Consider the following 21,816-nt stretch of genomic DNA (forward strand, 5'->3'; position numbering starts at 1 on the left):
TCGAAACATACGAACATCATTCTTTTATTCATCATTCTTTTATTCGATAAACCCTAATCTGCAATTAACAATCAATAATCGCAATGGTTAAATGGGTATACATACCCAGACAATGTAATCATTTGTACTAATCCTATGGTGACTTAATCCTACTTTCCATCAAATTCTGTTTTAAACATATTGATCTCTACATTCTACAAAAATTCCGAAACTGAATTCAACAAAAAACTGTACTGCATTCTATAACTTACGACTTCATTCTTTTATTAGATAAACTTTGGGATGGTAAATATACCGTCCACATGCATATGCTTTATTTTTGTTCCCAAAACATACAGTTCAGAAACATCATCATGGAACTAAATTGATTAGCTAGAGAGCTGAAATTTTTTTATTGAAAATGATCATTAGACATAGTAAAAAACGTGGATATTATTTCGCTCTCAGTCTCACTAAAAGCCATCAAATTTCTCCAAAGAGTTCTTTGTGCAGCTGGCCCAGTATTCAGCTACAAGCTTGGAAAAGAAAGAATCCATTTCCATTAGCTTTGAAGGTTCGCCATACTCTACCATTTCCCCTGAAAAACAATAAGGTCAATTGGCAAGATTAAAAAAGTAAAAATAAAAAGATATGTGAAAAAGAAATAAGTCAAACTAGTTGAAACTTTCCCTGAATGTATTTTTAAATATTATCATATTTAACAGTCAGTTGTTATAAAATATAGAAAAACTAGTCTTAAGTCCCCTGCGTTGTAGGGCGGGGAGCGTAAAACCGTGCAACCAGCGTTTCGGGGTTGGGAGGCATAAAATCATGCTAAGTAGCAACCGAACAACGACCAAAACCAAGAAAAAACGTAAAACAAAAACACAAATTTATAACACCAAATGACTTACGTAACGTAATAAGAAGACGAAATCGAATTTATGCCGACACATATTAGAAAGTCCATTGGGTATAAAACCTTGATGGAGCAAATGTGACCACGAAATACCGAAGGACCGAACAACAACAAATCTAGAAAAAACAAACGTAAAATAAAAAAACAAATAAACAATAAACCCGTTTAATTTTTGTGGAAAAATTATAAATAGTTAAAATTCTATTACAAGTTTAAAAAACCATAAAGTTAAAAAAATAGAGAAAAGAGAAAACTAAAAAGAAAAAAACCATTAAAAGACAAAGAAAACATTACTGTTCATTGAAATCTTAGAAACTAATATAGGTATAGAATGTTTGCAGCTCATCAATCTGTTTCAACATGTACTAAAAAGTTAATAATTTTGACCGTATGTGACCTTTAACAACCAACCCAAGTGCCTGACCCTCTCATATTTCATTTGTGTCACCTATACTTTTTGATTCATTTTAAAATGCATTAAATTGTTTATTCCAACAATGTTGGAGCCGTAACATACCGAAAGAGAGAACCATGACTTTGTCGCTGTCTATGACAGTTGGAACTCTATGAGCAATGGTTATGACTGTACAACTTGAGAATTCTTCCCTTATGATTCTTTGAAGAATGGCATCTGTTGTTGAATCAATGGATGCAGTTGCTTCATCAAGTACTAGGATTTTGTTTCTCCTAAGTAATACTCTCCCTAAACAAAACAACTGTCTTTGTCCAGCACTCCAATTCTCTCCGTCATCACTCACTAACAAAGAAGTAATGATTGAAATATTGTTTTAGATTAGGTTAGTATACGGTATAACAAAAAGAAAAAAATAAATACAAACCAGAAGACTCTAGCAAATTTGGAAGATCAGTGATTGTGTTCTTTAGTTGACACTTCTCTAATGCCTGGAAATCCATTTAAACCATGCATGTTAAAGCATACAATATTGTACATATAAAGGTGGTAAATAAGTTGGGTAACAGGTCAAGAAAGGTAATTTAAGTACAAATTTTATGTTGTGTCAATAGACTTATTCAGTAGTAAATGGGTCTAAATTGCATCTCTATTATTGATTTATGAAGATTATATATATACATAATAAATTACCTTCCATATCTCGTCATCAGAATGAAGTCCAAGTGGGTCTAAATTTGTTCGAATGCTTCCCCTAAAAAGGGTGGGTTCTTGTGGGATGACACTCAATTTCATCCTGAGATCTTTAAGTCCAATATGGGAAATGTTTAATCCATCTATAAGAATACTTCCACTATCAGGTTCTACCAAGCGAAATAACGCTGTTATAAGTGTGGTTTTGCCACTTCCGGTCCTTCCAACAACACCTACTCTAGTCCCTTCTTCGAATGTACAAGTGATTCCTTTGAGAACTAGTGGTGCGTTTGGACGATATCTCAACTGAAATCATAACCAAATGACCACTATATAAGATGTCCATGTGACAAGATAGCGAGTAACAGTCAAAACGGTTCACTTTTTAGTTATGGGTCAAAATGGGTTGTGTAGGATTGCAATAACTAGTTTGTTTGTTTTTTTTTTTTTGGAAAATATTATAAATCCGGCATGCATTAAATATGATTGAATAGCTGTAATATCACATTAATAATGTGCTACTTTTAACATGTTTCACCTTCAACCCATTTAAACACGGTCAAAACGGGTTGAGACGGGTTGGTTGATCTCCTAGCACTTCTATTTACTTTTTTAGCAAGAAAATTATTAAGAATGTGTAAATATGGTTATTAATTTAAATGTGTTATAACAATCTTTAAATCTTTAAAAACAAAACTATTTTGAAAGTTGTATGCATTAATAGTAGACTATAAGCAACTTGAAACCCTTTTGCTTTTTAGGTATTATTTATTTGACGTGTTTTAAATATAACAAACAACACATTTTGACCATTACATATGCCGGCCGGTTGATCGATTTGACCCATTTTATCCATTCCCTTTCTGCTTATTTGTTTGATTTGAAATAGCAGAAACCTACATGAAGCCATTTCTTAAGTAAATTGGTCTTTGTTGAAATAACACTAGAGAAACAATGATATCAAGAACACAATTAACTCTCAATGTTTGAACCTTACTTTTGAATCTCGATCACTTATTACAAAGAAATGAATGATGAACGAATCGAATTACCAACAGAATGATTGTTTGACGCATTTATACTAACCAACGATTAACAGCTAATTATTAACTGACATAGATTGGTTATAACAGCAGTAAATCCATACCCAGTAAATCCCACATAGATTGGTCATAACAACCTTACTAATTCTTCATGTTTAGCCCCTGATCTTTTACTAACTTTCTAATTAATGACAAAAGTATTTATTGGCCATGTTGACACAATAGTTTGACTGCTGAAAAAAGTACGATTTAATTACCTTTAGATCCATATTGTTAATGGATTCTTCACAAGAAAAGCTGAAAAAAGTATGATTTAATTACCTTTAGATCCTCGAAATGTATCTTTCCCTTGGAAGGCCAAGATGATGGTGGTCTGTTGTTCTCCAAAGTTACTGGTTGCTCAGGTGGAATATGCATAAATTGTTTGATTCTTTCTATTGATATGATATAATTGGCTAAGCTACAATACCATCTAGTAAAGAACACTTGGATACTAGATAGTGCCAATGCATAAGATAGAGAGAGGCCAACCAACCCTACATATGCAAAGACTGGATTCTTGTAGTTAAGAACTCAATACAGGGCATGGATATAATGTAGACTTAAAATTATAACATTTGATGTAATCAACCTTCAAAACTTACCCAAAATGCATAAAAATAAATCAAACTTGACACATATTGGAATTGTGTGTATGGAACTTAAGATGCACTTAGTTATGATGTAATAACTTATAAAACTTTAAGTTTGATGTGTAGATAACTTTTAATTTTACTATTTGATGTAAGCAATGTCATATATGTTTGACTCTTTGAAGTTGTAGCAAACTAAACACAACAAGAGGTATGCTTTGAAAGTTTAATCATCAGAGCTGAACTAAGTTCGGTACATACAATTGGTGTTGTTACCCCTGAAATCCTTAATCTCTACACATCCTTAAGTACAAGGGTTATTGTGTATATAGTTAATAGTTATTTAGATGGCGGTTACAAAGTACAAGGTCTGAAGTTGTCAAAAGGAAACATTGTAACTACCCTCCTAAAATCGAAGGGATGTGTCTCTCCAACACCACACACCGATCGGCCAAAGGAAAAAAGAAAGGGTGGCACCGGTTCAAGTTTGTGGCTACAAATCAACGTACCCCTTCACGATCATTCTCATCCACATATTCAAGGGACACGTTGTAACACCCCGTGTTTTCCAAAAGTCAAAGTCAAAGTCAAAGTCAAGTGTTGACTGTTATTGGAATTAAAGATAATTTAAAATTATTTTATTTAGTTTCATTTTGATTTTCGTATTATGTTGAGTAAGTGTTGTATAAGCAAAGTAATCGATCGATAATTTAGCCGCGAATCGACGACCGACTGTGAATAATGGGAAGTAACAATGCAATAAAGTTAATCAATCAATAATCAAGCTAATCGAATCAATCATCGAACGCAAGTGTGGGAATTTTAGTACTTTTATACGTGTGTGTGTGCCTTACGTGTTACTTGTGCATGTTATTTTACGTTGTGTGGTGTGGTGAATCAATCAAATCAAATCGAGACTCAAAGGATAATCAAACTCAATCGAAACCGAACTTGAATTATGTTGTAAGGATGCTTCTATGTTAGATATAGTAGTTGGGACTAAAAGTAATTTGAATAGGAAATTCTATCATACTCAAATTATCGTCCATCGAAATCGAAATACCAAAAATCGTCGCGAAAATCTCAAAAAGGAACAATCCTGATCGAACAGGACTTCCGATCGAACAGGCTAGCCGATCGAACATGCTGTTCGATCGAGCAGCCCATTCGGTCAGGAATCCTGGCCGATCGGTTGGGCCTTTCCTCTTTTGGAAGCCTATAAATAGGGCAGTCATTGTCATTCTTTCTACTTTTGGAAAGCTCTGACCGACCAGCTCCTTCTCTTCACTATTTCTCAGATTTCTCTCAATCCGGTAAGTTTTTCACTCTAAATCTTGTACGATTTTGTTCACCTATTGATTCTACACCTTTCTATCTTTCAAAACTTAAATTCTAACCGTGAAATCACTAAGATCTAAGTGTTCTTGGGTGATGTCATCATGGTGTTCTTCAAGAACATCAAGTTTTGACATCATTCCACCATGATTAGCTTAGATCTAACCGATTTCCACATAGACAACTTAAAATCTACCAAAGATCTTAACATTTCACGGTGGAAAAGGATTGGAAGATGGATTTTCATCAATCTTTCAACTCTTTTACACTCAACCGGTGAAAACGAAGCTTGAACCGACTTACAAATCATTCTAAACAAACACATGGTTCAAGGTTCGGATTCTACCTATGAGATTTACCTATTTCGGGTTAAACGTTAAGCTAAAGTCCCAAACCGTTCTCTAGCCGGACTTGGGCGATTCCTGCCCGAGTCAGTGAACTAAGTAAGGATTTCAGCTTTGTGGTTCAACTCGTTATCAAACTACCTCGAGATCACACCAAGTTAACGGGAATAACCAAGTGTTAGAAGATTGGCTAACCAGGTCAGAAATGCTGGCCGAACGGTTAGGCTGTCCGATCGGACAGCCCAACCGAGCGGACTACACCAGCCGATCGACCGGGCCAGCCGATCGACTAGCACCTGGGCCCACAAACTCACAAAGTGTAGTATTGACGAGGTGATGTTCGATCGAACCTACCACTAGACTTGTAACATTACTGCTCGAATCATGAAATACTATACTTCAACACTTAACTTTTCGAAACATTGGAATGTCACCCGATCGAGCATGCCATCCGATCGAGTGGCACATTGCCAAATTTAAAACGCGGAAATTGCAAACAAATCGGGTGGGTTAACCGAACGAACAGTCCGTTCGATCGACCGACTTGAAAGGTAATGCTGCAAAAACTTCAAAAGTTCAAACCATCATACACAAACACATCCTTTTCATTAAAGGAAGAAACAATCCACTTGAAAGGACCAGCCGATCGAGCCAGCCGGCCGATCGAATGGGAGTGTTCAAACGGACTTTCAAACTGGACGAGCAGCCCGTCCGATCGAACCAGCTGTCCGATCGAACGGCCCAATCGATCCATTATCACTCGTTACCTTTTCTGCGTTACTCATCGTTATACTATCGAACTATTCAGGCTAACTTCTCTCAGTGCTCCCTTCAATCCATACCAAACCACTGTGAGTATACTCGATCCCTTTTTGCTTTTAGCACTTTTGGGTGTTACATACGTTATCTATCAAAATCACAATCAAACACAAACTATTTGAACGCTAACCTATCCGCATGTGCTACTTGACTAAATGATTGCTGTTTATTATGTTTACACGTGGAGTGCTATCTACCTGCTTTAGCAACATAGTACTATAGTTTGGACTCAGCACCCGTTCACACGGGGGTTGCTAAGGACAATTACTTGCATGGATTACAGTGGTAATCATGTATTGCGAACTGTCTCGGACAGTCAACCCGCAGTCGTTGGTACCGATGGTCCCATGTTGATAATTTACATGCATCGTTTTCCTCTATGTACGTGCCTGGTTATGCGTAAACTATTCGAACTCTATATGCTATATCAAACTTGTGTGCTCACCTTTACATTTTATGTATTGACTTTATTTTAGCGTATGTGACAGGTGTTTAAGGTGTTAGCTTGCTAGGAAAGCGAGGCAATAATAAGCTTCTAGGAGCCCACAACCCATGGCCCTTGTCCACGAACCTGATCCGGGGCCATAGTTGTCTGTAGATCTTGCCACTGGCATTGTAGCCAGAGGGGTCCACAAATAGGGGTCTTAGAAATATCAAACAATATTTTATTTGGTTTGTAATAATTAAATCTGAGTTGTCGGAACAGTGTTAATTGTTTAGTTGCTTTCTATGATAACTTGTTATTTATTTGGGATACGGTATGGGACGTATCATTTAAACTGAATTTGTATGATAGTTGTTGTGGAAACTTCTGGACAATCTGTTTCGCTCAGTGCCGCGCCCCGATGATTCCGCCATCGGTTGGGGTGTGACAGATTGGTATCAGAGCCATAACTATAGGGAATTAGGTTAGACACGACCTAGTCCGGGTCGCCGTCTTAGAGACCTAGACTATAGCTAGGAACCAAGAGACCAGTTTATGTGCTTATTCATTCTATTCTATCACTACACTCGAACCCCAAGCCAAAATCTGCAGTTTGGACAGGATTAGGTGTGAAAGCCGTAAATTCCTGCCTAAATTGTTGGATTTTGCCGATTATTTATGTGTGATTTTCTATCGACAAACGGGGAAAATTATACCAAATCAGGGCTGAAACCTGCATTTTGATGCAAATTTCCTTCAGAATTTTCTTAAAACAAGGAAGAAATTGCTAAGCTAGGGGTGAAACCCTAACCTTGGCAGTTGTTCCGACTTTATTTCATCTCGCCAAGACAATTTGACGGACTCCAATGACCTGAACTCACGAGTATGACCTAGGGAAACGCGTGTATAGTGCCCGAGGATTGAGGCAGAAACATGACCCCTAGAGTCGAAAGTGACGACAAGTCCGCTGTGAATAGTTAAATTGTTTTGGTTAGTCAATGTCTAGTAGCCGCAGACGATCTATCTTTCGATTTTTTTTGCGTTACCCTGCTGATTTTATATGTTTTGCCTGATTACGTGTTTATATTTCCGTTGATTATTCGATTTTGTTATCAATCCGCACGATTTGTGTTGCTACCCTACTTCGATTCGATTTCCTGTTGACGCAATCTAAACGACATTAATACGCTATACCACGCTCTACGACTACGTTAGACGATACGATGTGATGCTACCCAATATACTATACGAACGACACTCGACTTGTGATTATAGGTTTCTGTTTTCTGACAGCCTCTGTGCTAAAATGCGTATGTGTTTAGGAAATTAGGTGCTCTAATTGCTTATTTGCTTATGTGCCTCTGTGAATATGTGCGTATGTGTTTCTGTGATTATGTGAGTTCTGTGTATTCTGTGTTTGTGCTTATGTGATATGTGCGCCGTGATACGTGTTGTGGTGTGATTCTAAGCTTTAGTAATCTAAGACGTGTGAGGTGAGATTCGATTTCGTTGTGTTGAGCCCTGTGGCGATGTCTATTGCAGACCATGTCGTCATCATCTATGCCTCGCCAACGTCTTACCCGTCAGGAAAAGAGAGATCGACGTCTCGCTACGATAATCTCAAGGACTGTAGCAAAAGCCGTCAGTGATGTGTTCGAGAACGCAAGCAAATCATCAGAGGAATCCCGAATTGTCACGCCCAAGGATTCCAACAAAGCTACTTTTAGTTTCAAACAATTCAAGGCATGTGGACCAAAGGAGTTCACCGGTGAAAATGGCCCTACAGCCCTGTTTCATTGGTTTGACTCAGTGGAAGTTACCCTCCGACAAAGCGGATGCCCTGATCACCTCCGTACTCTCAATGCTACTGGTGTCTTCCAGTCTCGTGCTTTGGACTGGTGGACCGCCGAAAGGAACAAGTGCGGGAACGACGCAGCATACGAGATGACGTGGGAGGAATTGAAAGCGATCATGATGGACGAGTTCTGTCCTCCCCACGAACGCCAAAAGTTGGAGGATGAATTCTGGAGTATCAAGCAGAAAGAGGGAGACAATGCTGGTCTCACTGCTCGCTTCAAGCAGTTGAGCATAATATATCCCGATCAGGTCAAGACTCCCGATATGACCTTCAAGAAGTACATCCGTGCTCTTCCAGACTGCGTAGCGGATTTTGTTCACGCCTCTAAGACCGCAACGATCGAGGAAACCTACCTGCTCGCCGCTGAGATTAATGACAAGCGGGTAAAGGCTGGTTTCTGGGATAAGCAAGCCAAGTCTCTGCATCAAGTTACCACCGCATCAACCGACAACACCACTGCTCAAGCCTCCAAGTCTTCAAGAAGGAGGAAGAAGAACAAGAGTTGCGCTGCCGCAACCAATGCTGCTCCTCTTCAGTCCGTGCCAGCGCAACAGCAGCAACCACAGCGCACCGCTCCAGTGATCAATGCGCCGCCAGCTAAGCGTGCGTACACCGGCCCCCATCCACTTTGCCCAACGTGTTCTTATCACCACCCAGTGGGTGTGGCTTGCCGATTCTGCGCTCACTGCAACCTCTACGGGCATTTCACTGCGAGTTGTCGCTATGGTCCCCGTCAAGCCCAAGCTCAAGCCGCTGTTAATCAGGCTCTACTCCCTGCTCCACAAGTCCAGCAAGCCGCTCAGGTCCCAGCAGCAAATGTTCGGACCTGCTTTGCATGTGGTGACCCTAACCACTTTGCAAACCGGTGCCCGAACAGGGTAGTCAAGCAAGAAGCCCAACAGCCCCAGCAACAACAACAGCAGCCTCAACAACAACAGCAAGCAGCTCACGCCAGAACCTTCAACATCAATGCACGTTAGGCTCAAGCTGACAACAACGTGGTCAATGGTACGTTCCTTGTGAATGGTATATATGCATCATGTTTGTTTGATACTGGAGCCGATAACTGCTTTGTGTCATTTGAATTCGAGAAGCTTCTTAGTCGTAAGCGCTCTTATCTTTCGTCGTCATTCGAAGTTGAAGTCGCTACTGGAAGAACCATCGCTGTAAATTCTGTGCTCCGTGATTGTACTCTTGAGCTCAACAATCATATTTTCCCTATCAACCTCATTCCGATGCAGCTCGGAATTTTCGATGTCATAGTAGGCATGGACTTTCTTCGCGAAAACCATGCTGAAGTTGTGTGCTTCGATAAAATGATTCGATTTGTGTTAGCTAGTGGTGATATTCTATGTGTGTATGGTGAAACTGCTACGAAAGGTCTCAAGCTCATGTCATGTCTTCAAGCCAGCAAATATCTCCGCAAGGAATATCGAGCCTTCTTGGCCAATATTGTTGTAGCGGAGGAGGACAAGAAAAAGAAAGTTGAAGTCAAAGACGTCCCAGTTGTCCGAGAGTTTCCTCAGGTGTTCCCTGATGATCTTCCTGGATTACCTCCAAGTCGTGATATCGACTTTTGAATCGACCTTATTCCTGGAGCTAACCCTGTTGCCAAAGCCCCTTACCGACTCGATCCCTCCGAGATGCGAGAACTTTCGAACCAACTCCAAGAACTACTCGAAAAAGGCTTTATTCGCCCGAGCACTTCTCCTTGGGGCGCGCCAGTCCTTTTCGTTAAAAAGAAGGATGGGTCGTTCCGGATGTGCATCGACTATCGGGAATTGAATAAGCTAACCATCAAAAACCGATACCCCTTGCCCAGAATCGACGACTTGTTTGACCAGTTACAAGGTGCTCAATGCTTCTCAAAGATCGATCTACGCTCAGGTTATCATCAGTTGCGGATTCAAGAGGGAGACATACCCAAAACCGCTTTTCGAACCCGATATGGCCATTACGAATTCGTTGTTATGCCTTTTGGTTTGACAAACGCACCCGCGGTTTTCATGGATCTAATGAATCGCGTATGTAAACCCTTCCTAGACCGTTTCGTCATCGTGTTTATCGACGATGTCTTGATCTATTCCAGGTCGAGGGCCGAACATGCGCAGCATTTGCGGTTGGTTCTCGAGTTACTTCAGGGGAATCAACTCTACGCCAAGTTCTCCAAGTGTGAATTCTGGCTGGAGGAGGTTCAATTTCTGGGTCATATTGTGAATAGTCAGGGTATACACGTTGATCCCGCGAAGATCGAGGCAGTTAAAGGTTGGATTACGCCTAAGAACCCGTCAGAAGTTCGCTCTTTTCTCGGATTAGCAGGTTACTACCGACAGTTCATCGAAGGATTCTCTAAGATTGTTGTACCGCTTACCTCCCTTACTCATAAGGACAAGCCTTTCGTGTGGGGAACCGCACAAGAGACTGCCTTCCAAACCCTCAAACACATGCTGTGCCATGCACCGATTCTTACACTGCCCGACGGAAGCAATGACTTCGTTGTCTATTGTGATGCTTCGAACCTTGGTCTTGGCTGTGTTCTCATGCAACGAGACAAGGTTATAGCCTACGCTTCTCGACAGCTCAAGATCCATGAGAAGAACTATACAACCCATGACCTCGAGCTAGGCGCAGTTGTCTTTGCGTTAAAGATTTGGCGACACTACCTGTACGGTACAAAGTGTACGATCTTCACCGATCACAAGAGCTTACAACATATCTTTAATCAGAGAGAACTCAATTTGCGTCAACGCCGATGGGTAGAACTCCTCAACGATTACGACTGCGAGATTCGTTATCACACAGGCAAAGCGAATGTAGTTACTGACGCACTCAGCAGGAAGAATTATGTGCTAGGTGTTCGAAACATCTAAGCGCAGTATAACCTCGAAGCTCTCATCCGTGAAGCACAACATGCTTGCTTCAACGAGCGTACGTTGAAGAGAGAAAGAATCTATCACGATGGAGCTCATCTCGTAAGCAAAGCCAATGGGATATTCTACTATCTAGACCGAATCTGGGTTCCGAGGAGGACAGATTGCGAAAAGTTATCATGAATGAAGCCCACAAATCCCGATACTCCATTCATCCCGGTGCAGACAAGATGTACCACGACCTACGCTACAAGTACTGGTGGCCTGGGATGAAACGAGATATCGCTCTATACGTTGGTAGCTGCTTAACTTGTGCAAGAGTCAAGGCTGAACATCAAAGACCTTCCGGCTTACTCGAACAACCGCCGATACCGTATGGAAGTGGGAGAGCATAGCTATGGATTTCATAACTAAGCTTCCGACCACGCCATCAGGTCACGACAGCATTTGGGTTATAGTCGACCGTCTAACCAAATCAGCCCACTTTCTGCCAATACGAGAAGACTATAAGGTGGCCAAACTAGCCCAAATCTACACCGACGAGATCATTAAGAATCATGGTACGCCTCGAGACATCATCTCTGATCGTGACGCTCGGTTTACTTCGAGATTGTGGGAAACACTTCAAGCGGCTCTTGGTACGACGCTGAATTTGAGTACCGCATTCCATCCACAAATCGACGGACAGACTGAAAGAACGATCCGTACTCTTGAAGACATGCTCCGTGCGTGTGTTATCGATTTTGGCGGTAGTTGGAGCAAACACCTGCCATTGGTCGAATTTTCGTACAACAATAGCTACCATTCCAGCATCCAGATGGCACCCTTCGAAGCCTTGTATGGTAGGAGATGTCGTTCGCCTATTGTATGGCACGAGATCGGTCATTCCCAATTAACCGGTCCCGAGATTCTACAAGAAACGACCGACAAGATCCACCAGATCAGGGAAAACTTGGTAAAAGCCCGGGAAATACAAAAGAGTTACGCCGATAATCGACGCAAGCCCCTTGAATTCGAAGTCGGTGACTACGTACTCCTAAAGGTATCACCTTGGAAGGGTGTAGTCCGATTTGGCAAGAAAGGGAAACTCGCGCCGCGATATGTTGGAGCTTTTAGGATTCTGGAAAGAATCGGAAAAGTTGCCTACAGACTCGATTTACCGGAGGAACTCAGCAATGTCCACCCGACCTTCCATGTATCAAACCTTCGGAAGTGCTTAGCTGACCACGATGCGATCATACCGCTTGACGATCTTCAGGTCAACGAGACGTTACACTTCGTGGAAAAGCCAGTCGAAATCATGGATCGCCAGACCAAGCAACTCAGACGCTCTCGCATTCCGATCGTGAAAGTCCGATGGGAAGGCAAACGAGGCGCGGAGTTCACTTGGGAACTCAAAAGCGACATGAAGGCCAAGTACCCGCAGTTATTCAGATAGATCTGAAGCGTCAAATTGGTAAAATCACACGGCGATGTACGGCTCTCAGCCTAATTTCGGGACGAAATTCCCGAAAGGAGGGGAGGCTGTAACACCCCGTGTTTTCCAAAAGTCAAAGTCAAAGTCAAGTGTTGACTGTTATGGGAATTAAAGATAATTTAAAATTATTTTATTTAGTTTCATTTTGATTTTCGTATTATGTTGAGTAAGTGTTGTATAAGCAAAGTAATCGATCGATAATTTAGCCGCGAATCGACGACCGACTGTGAATAATGGGAAGTAACAATGCAATAAAGTTAATCAATCAATAATCAAGCTAATCGAATCAATCATCGAACGCAAGTGTGGGAATTTTAGTACTTTTATACGTGTGTGTGTGCCTTACGTGTTACTTGTGCATGTTATTTTACGTTGTGTGGTGTGGTGAATCAATCAAATCAAATCGAGACTCAAAGGATAATCAAACTCAATCGAAACCGAACTTGAATTATGTTGTAAGGATGCTTCTATGTTAGATATAGTAGTTGGGACTAAAAGTAATTTGAATAGGAAATTCTATCATACTCAAATTATCGTCCATCGAAATCGAAATACCAAAAATCATCGCGAAAATCTCAAAAAGGAACAATCCTGATCGAACAGGACTTCCGATCGAACAGGCTAGCCGATCGAACATGCTGTTCGATCGAGCAGCCCATTCGGTCAGGAATCCTGGCCGATCGGTTGGGCCTTTCCTCTTTTGGAAGCCTATAAATAGGGCAGTCATTGTCATTCTTTCTACTTTTGGAAAGCTCTGACCGACCAGCTCCTTCTCTTCACTATTTCTCAGATTTCTCTCAATCCGGTAAGTTTTTCACTCTAAATCTTGTACGATTTTGTTCACCTATTGATTCTACACCTTTCTATCTTTCAAAACTTAAATTCTAACCGTGAAATCACTAAGATCTAAGTGTTCTTGGGTGATGTCATCATGGTGTTCTTCAAGAACATCAAGTTTTGACATCATTCCACCATGATTAGCTTAGATCTAACCGATTTCCACATAGACAACTTAAAATCTACCAAAGATCTTAACATTTCACGGTGGAAAAGGATTGGAAGATGGATTTTCATCAATCTTTCAACTCTTTTACACTCAACCGGTGAAAACGAAGCTTGAACCGACTTACAAATCATTCTAAACAAACACATGGTTCAAGGTTCGGATTCTACCTATGAGGTTTACCTATTTCGGGTTAAACGTTAAGCTAAAGTCCCAAACCGTTCTCTAGCCGGACTTGGGCGATTCCTGCCCGAGTCAGTGAACTAAGTAAGGATTTCAGCTTTGTGGTTCAACTCGTTATCAAACTACCTCGAGATCACACCAAGTTAACGGGAATAACCAAGTGTTAGAAGATTGGCTAACCAGGTCAGAAATGCTGGCCGAACGGTTAGGCTGTCCGATCGGACAGCCCAACCGAGCGGACTACACCAGCCGATCGACCGGGCAGCCGATCGACTAGCACCTGGGCCCACAAACTCACAAAGTGTAGTATTGACGAGGTGATGTTCGATCGAACCTACCACTAGACTTGTAACATTACTGCTCGAATCATGAAATACTATACTTCAACACTTAACTTTTCGAAACATTGGAATGTCACCCGATCGAGCATGCCATCCGTTCGAGTGGCACATTGCCAAATTTAAAACGCGGAAATTGCAAACAAATCGGGTGGGTTAACCGAACGAACAGTCCGTTCGATCGACCGACTTGAAAGGTAATGCTGCAAAAACTTCAAAAGTTCAAACCATCATACACAAACACATCCTTTTCATTAAAGGAAGAAACAATCCACTTGAAAGGACCAGCCGATCGAGCCAGCCGGCCGATCGAATGGGAGTGTTCAAACGGACTTTCAAACCGGACGAGCAGCCCGTCCGATCGAACCAGCTGTCCGATCGAACGGCCCAATCGATCCATTATCACTCGTTACCTTTTCTGCGTTACTCATCGTTATACTATCGAACTATTCAGGCTAACTTCTCTCAGTGCTCCCTTCAATCCATACCAAACCACTGTGAGTATACTCGATCCCTTTTTGCTTTTAGCACTTTTGGGTGTTACATACGTTATCTATCAAAATCACAATCAAACACAAACTATTTGAACGCTAACCTATCCGCATGTGCTACTTGACTAAATGATTGCTGTTTATTATGTTTACACGTGGAGTGCTATCTACCTGCTTTAGCAACATAGTACTATAGTTTGGACTCAGCACCCGTTCACACGGGGGTTGCTAAGGACAATTACTTGCATGGATTACGGTGGTAATCATGTATTGCGAACTGTCTCGGACAGTAAACCTGCAGTCGTTGGTACCGATGGTCCCATGTTGATAATTTACATGCATCGTTTTCCTCTGTGTACGTGCCTGGTTATGCGTAAACTATTCGAACTCTATATGCTATATCAAACTTGTGTGCTCACCTTTACATTTTATGTATTGACTTTATTTCAACGTATGTGACAGGTGTTTAAGGTGTTAGCTTGCTAGGAAAGCGAGGCAATAATAAGCTTCTAGGAGCCCACAACCCATGGCCCTTGTCCACGAACCTGATCCGGGGCGATAGTTGTCTGTAGATCTTGCCACCGGCATTGTAGCCAGAGGGGTCCACAAATAGGGGTCTTAGAAATATCAAACAATATTTTATTTGGTTTGTAATAATTAAATCTGAGTTGTCGGAACAATGTTAATTGTTTAGTTGCTTTCTATGATAACTTGTTATTTATTTGGGATACGGTATGGGACGTATCATTTAAACTGAATTTGTATGATAGTTGTTGTGGAAACTTCTGGACAATCTGTTTCGCTCAGTGCCGCGCCCCGATGATTCCGCCATCGGTTGGGGTGTGACACACGTCTATTCACGAAGAGACACGTCTATTCACTCGTACCCATTGAAAACTATAAACAGGGATCATTTGTTTTCATTTGTACACTACATACTCTCAATTCGATATATACATTCGGTAATTACATTCAAGTTATTGTTGTTCAAGTTTGTTTATCACGTTCTAGAGATCAAGATCCATTTTGGGGCCAACAATTGGTATCAAAGCATCAGGCTCTAAGCGTGGGAATCGCAAGGCATCGCAGGGAATTCGCGATCAGGTTTCAGTTTCGTTTTAATTCGCAAAGGTTTCATTTCAGAATTTTTAGTTTCGGTTCTAGTATAATCGGTTGAACCAAAGGGTTAGGAATCTAGGGTTCGTTTTGATTCCGGGGTTTTAGTGCGAATTAGTTTGATTTCGGTTGTTTGATTTCTACACGATTCGGGTAATCGGGGTTGTTAAGATCTATTGAAACCAAGAGAAAGTTTTATTAGAAGTGAAGATTGTTCGGCAAGAAGTCATGTCAGGAACATCCGGAGAAAATCCGATAATAATACAGAAGGAAGGAAGTTCTCTTTCCCAGTTTCAGTGTCCGATTCTGAAACCAACAAACTATACGGTTTGGGCTATTCGTATCAAGACGATTCTTGAAGCGAATGGTTTGTGGGAAACGATTGAACCAGCAAAAAATGCAACGGTAGACTCTAAGAAAGATAAGTCTGCAATTGCATATCTGTTTCAAGCAATACCAGAAGACGTTGTATTGCAAGTTGCAAGTTGTAAAACTGCAAAAGAGATTTGGGATAATCTAAAGGTTAGACACGTTGGTGTTGATCGGGTACAAAAGGCGCGTATGCACACGCTATTGTCAGAATTTGAATTGTTGCAAATGAAGGATGACGACACTATTGATTCGTTTACCGTAAAGATTAATAGTATCGTTACCCGGGCAACTGAAGTAGGAACGACATTGAGTCAACCGAGTCTAGTACGCAAACTCCTAAATGGCGTACCGGATAAGTTTACTCAAATCGTTGCCTCCATGGAACAATACTCCTATCTAGAAACTATGACGCTAGAAGAAGCGGTCGGAAGATTAAAAACGTATGAAGAAAGGTTAAAGTTGAAGAAAAAGGAAAGCCTTGTGAACAATTTAGAAGAACTCCTGTATGCGGGTCATGGACAACATGTTGGAAATCATGGACGAGGGAGATTCCGTCCGTCACGAGGCCGAGGGAGAGGAAATTATCAACGTAGGGGTGAAGGATACACCTCTTACGAGTCGGAAGGAACCGACAAACCACAAAGTGATGATAGCAAGCAAGAGACACCGACTAAGAGACATAAGTCGAAAATCACTTGCTACAGATGTGAGAAACTTGGGCACTATGCCTATGAATGCCCAACCAAGAAAACCAAAGAAAGTGAGACACTATTGGTCGAAATAGAACAAGATGATGATGAACCGGCACTTCTGATGTGCCTAGACGCTGAAGAGAAATAGAAACGTGAAACTTGGTCGTGTGATACGATCAAGGGGAAGAACCGTGTGATGCGGAGATAACCTGTGAAAGGTATAACAAAACAGTCCAGTGAGTGGATCGGATCAAAGCGAAGAATCCGTGAGGGAAGCAATCAAGATGAAGAACCCGTTGTGAGAGACAACCGTGATGACGAGATTAAATCTGTGATAGACCAAAAGAAGGCGCGCGCATGAAGGAAACAAGTATCCTGTGACTGGGGCAGAAAAAATTGTTGTGTGATACAACCACAAGAGAGATCTGAGTGAGTCAGTTTATCAAAATCTATGCGAGATGGATGCAAGTCATGTGATATGATAGTGGGCAAGTCAATCAAGACCGGGAGAAGTTCGTGTTGAGACAACTACACAAGAAAAGATTCGTGTGATACAAATCAAGTGCGGTCAAGGCAAGTGTGAAGCAAAGTATTCGTGTGAAGCAAGGTTCGTGAAGAACATGGTTAGTGAGAAGCAAGTTCGCGAGAAGCAAAGTTCGAGATTAAAAGATCCATGTGAAGTGTTAAATACCGAGAAGATTCGAGAAGATAAAACTATCCGGAGTTCAAGATCTACAACTCAAGGATGTTCAAGATTAGGGGGGTGAATGAAATCCTTAATCTCTACACATCCTTAAGTACAAGGGTTATTGTGTATATAGTTAATAGTTATTTAGATGGCGGTTACTTGGCGGTTACAAAGTACAAGGTGTGAAGTTGTCAAAAGGAAACATTGTAACTACCCTCCTAAAATCGAAGGGATGTGTCTCTCCTACACCACACACCGATCGGCCAAAGGAAAAAAGAAAGGGTGGCACCGGTTCAAGTTTGTGGCTACAAATCAACGTACCCCTTCACGATCATTCTCATTCACATATTCAAGGGACACGTCTATTCACGAAGAGACACGTCTATTCACTCGTACCCATTGAAAACTATAAATAGGGATCATTTGTTTTCATTTGTACACTACATACTCTCAATTCGATATATACATTCGGTTATTACATTCAAGTTATTGTTGTTCAAGTTTGTTTATCACGTTCTAGAGATCAAGATCCATTTTGGGGCCAACAACCCCGAAAAAGTTGCAAGGTTTGATACATTTCCATGCATAATATATTAGAAGTTGGTTACATCAAATATATGTTTGTAAATTTAGTTATATTATAAAGAAAGTAGTTAGTAACTTAGTTTGTAATCACATTTAACATACTTAAAAAGAATTGGACCAACCGGTGCCACCTCTAGATCCGACAAACATACCTGAAGAGCCTTTTCGAGTGTAAACCAAGAGAAACGCAGCTGTGATTAGGGTTAGGTTTGAGAACGCTTCTGTTCTCAAAATCAACCATTCTAAAGTTGCATTTGAGAAAATCAAAGTACTTGCATCACTATCCACCAACTTTAGGAAATCCTCAAAAAACCTATCTTGCATTTTAAATGCTCTTATTGTTGCAACTCCAAGTGATGTTTCAGATGCATAATTCACAAGGGGTGCTTTTGTGGTCCCATTGATTCTCATTAGCTCCCTTGCAGTAGGCTGATAATATCCCTGAAGTTTAGAAAAAAAAAAAGATTTTAGGTTGCCCGCATTGTGCAACATTACAAATCGAACAACAGTATTGGTTCAGTACTCTCACTTTGTAACATGAACTAGACTTAAACATTGTATTAAAGGATAAAAAGGATTCACCTGCACATATTTTGAAGCCACGATGGCAAAGATGGCTACAATCAGAACTTGCCAAGTCACTGAAGCCATAATACCAATTGTGGCAAGTAAATCAATACCAGCACTAAACGCAAAGGCAAACGAAAAGGGTATGTCAAAATCAATCACACTCAAATCAGATGAGACCTGCATGAATAAAAGATTAGTCACCAAACATGTTGTATCGGGTTTTTGTGTTTCTACATGTTGGAAATCATTTGGATCAGGCAAGACAACACAGCCAGATTTATGACAAAACTCAGCCACGGCTCTTTTGTTTATCTTATTAATAAAACCAATTACAAAAGACCCTATTGATTGTAACTCAAACTCCTAAAAACTAGGAAGATTAACAAATACTTTCCTTGACTCAAATAATGAACTAAATACTAACAATTATTCTAACTAATTACTAAATAATATCCTCAACACCTTGGATAATTATCCCTTTAAAATAATATCCCTTTTAAACCTTCATTTATGAAACTCCTTTTTTTACTTCCGTTTTCACATGTGAACCAATTAGGATTAATTGACATCTTTACTACTCACACATATGACATACCCTTCTCCTTTTACATATTTCCAAATCAATAGTACAGGGAGGTAATGAACTCTTACCCTTGTTAGAATTCGTCCAACTGGAGTAGAGTCAAAGAAGACCATGGGAGCACTGAAAACCGAATCTGTGAACTTGTGGAAAAATGCCTTAGATGCTTTTAATCCCAAAAGGGTAGCAAAAAGTGATCTCAGAGACACAAAAAGCATGCTTGTGGTTGAAACCAAAGTGTAAACACAAATCAACATGACCTTAGTGATTTTAGGGATTTGGATACCAAACGCTAGCCAATAACTTGCTGCTGCCTGGAGAGCAACAAAACCAACATGACTCATGACACTTAAAGTCAAAAACCATGATCCTTCTGAGATGATAACATAATCTAAGAATGTCTTCCATCCAACATTCCCTGTCTCCTTTTCTTCTTCTTCAGTCAATTGTACTCCTAAACCCTTTGTCAATATATTTTCCTTGCTGTTCTTTTCACTTTGCCAATTTTTATTATCTCTGTTATGGAGTTTGCTTTTACTTTTACTTTCAGAAGATGAAGTATCTAAGTTAGTAATAGAATCTTTATGAGCATTCACAAGCTTCTCAAAGGCTGTCCCTTCCATTAGGAGATCCTCATAGTTTCCTGTTTGTGTAACCTGACCATCTTGCATAACCTTTATAGTAGAATCAAGATATACAACAGGTTAAATTGATTAAATAACCATATATTTCACATAAAACGTTCTAAAGGTTTTAAATATCTTATATATCCTTCTAGGTCCAAAAATATCATCACATATTAAAAGTTTCAATGTTGTATTAAATGAAAGAGAAAACACATTAATTAAGAGGCTAGGTGTGATGAACCAAACTAAGACCATGTGTAGTGGTTTAGCTCAATAATGCCCCCATCATAGGGCGTTTTGCGACACGTGGCAGTCCAGTCAGTATGGGGCATTATTGGGGGTTATTGCAAAAGTGGCGTAGTGGGCATAATGCCCAATAACGCCCCTTCCAATCATTAAACAATTATTTTTTTTATAGAGAGGAGGTTAGAAAAAATGAAACTACCAGTTGGACCACTACCATTGGCCAGTCAACATCTCATCCTCATGCAATTCGTTTGGTTGAGCATTGTTAATAAAACGCTGATTCACTTTTTTTTCAAAAAAAAAGCCAAACAACGCCCTATGTAACGGGGGGGGGGGGGGGGGCGTTTTTGGGCGTTATTTTTGAAATTTAAAAAAAAACCGGCCCACTACGGGGGGTCTAATAATATTGTTTTTTTTTTTTTTTTTGTATCTGTTCATTCATTAAAATATACCCTTGGGAGTAATTGATGTTATTTTTTTTATGTCAAATAGATATAAGTAAAGTTCTTGATGTTCAGGGTAGATACTTTATTATGAAATTTAGAATGATATATATGATGTTAGAAAATTTAGGACACATGTAAAATCTATCCAATTTAATATCTATAATAAATATTATGTTTAATCCTGATTACCAGAATCTTGTCAACAGATGAGAGAAATTCCACTTGATGAGTGACAAGAATGACGGTTTTACCCTTAAGACAAGTCATAACACAATCCTGAAACAAAATATATACAAATGAATGTTGAGTGTTTGTGCAGGTATTGTAAGGGTAATGTTGGTGCACTTGTGTCTGTACTTTGTCTGTATTCGGTCTTATGTAACGATGTCCTGATTTGTGTTGTAAGTTGACCAAGTCAACCATCCTCCGGTTTGACTTGGACAACAGATTGTATGTTGAGAGATGTTCTGATCGAAGGATGATGTAGAGATCGAAGGATAATTTGGATCCTTCGATCTCATCGAAAGATATGCTTCGAACGATAGACCTCGAAAGACTATCCTTCGAGGTCCCTGCTTATCCTTCGAAAGCATTGTATCCGAAAGATGATCCTTCGGCCCATCTTTCGGATCCTTCGACCAGACCTGCTGAGCTGGGTATATATACCCATGCATGTGTTGAGTTTCGGCAGACAGACACACAGACAGAAAGAGAGAGTATTCTTTGAGAGCATTCTGTCCAAACTCACACACACATCTTAGAGAGTTTATAGAACACTTCTGTAAACATTGAGCTTGTAACCGAACCCTCATTGCATTAATACAAGTTGTGTTAATCGGTGAACTTGTGTGTTTGTTTCTCTACTTGCTACTAACTCGGTTTGCTTGCTAGCTTGGATTCCGCACTCGCTAGTAGGTTTGTATAACAAGGTTTAGGTTCGTAATCCTCCGCGAAACAGGGACCTACAAGTGGTATCAGAGCCTCGCTCTTTACCTTGTTTAAAACCGGGTTTTTACAAGTTGTGGTGTGTTGAAACACTTGGTTTTGCACCTGTTTTTACTTGTTTTCTTGCTTT

At 40.3% G+C, this 21,816-nt stretch overlaps 1 protein-coding gene across 1 annotated transcript in view; it reads right to left on the reverse strand.

Moving 5' to 3' along the window:
- Nucleotides 1-368: 368 nt before the first annotated feature.
- LOC110908714 (ABC transporter C family member 8-like) overlaps nucleotides 369-21,816 on the reverse strand; it is a 35,375-nt gene continuing 13,927 nt past the window's right edge. Inside the window, exons 4-12 of the mRNA XM_022153696.2 lie at nucleotides 20,931-21,017; nucleotides 19,495-20,097; nucleotides 18,856-19,020; nucleotides 18,426-18,714; nucleotides 3,368-3,582; nucleotides 2,004-2,309; nucleotides 1,738-1,801; nucleotides 1,416-1,655; nucleotides 369-577 (exon numbers count right to left, since the gene is read on the reverse strand). Of these exons, the coding sequence (XP_022009388.2) occupies nucleotides 453-577; nucleotides 1,416-1,655; nucleotides 1,738-1,801; nucleotides 2,004-2,309; nucleotides 3,368-3,582; nucleotides 18,426-18,714; nucleotides 18,856-19,020; nucleotides 19,495-20,097; nucleotides 20,931-21,017 (2,094 nt within the window). The 3' untranslated portion in view covers nucleotides 369-452. The remainder of the gene's footprint in view (nucleotides 578-1,415; nucleotides 1,656-1,737; nucleotides 1,802-2,003; nucleotides 2,310-3,367; nucleotides 3,583-18,425; nucleotides 18,715-18,855; nucleotides 19,021-19,494; nucleotides 20,098-20,930; nucleotides 21,018-21,816) is intronic.

Source organism: Helianthus annuus, chromosome 2, assembly GCF_002127325.2.
Source record: "Helianthus annuus cultivar XRQ/B chromosome 2, HanXRQr2.0-SUNRISE, whole genome shotgun sequence".
Taxonomy (NCBI): domain Eukaryota; kingdom Viridiplantae; phylum Streptophyta; class Magnoliopsida; order Asterales; family Asteraceae; genus Helianthus; species Helianthus annuus.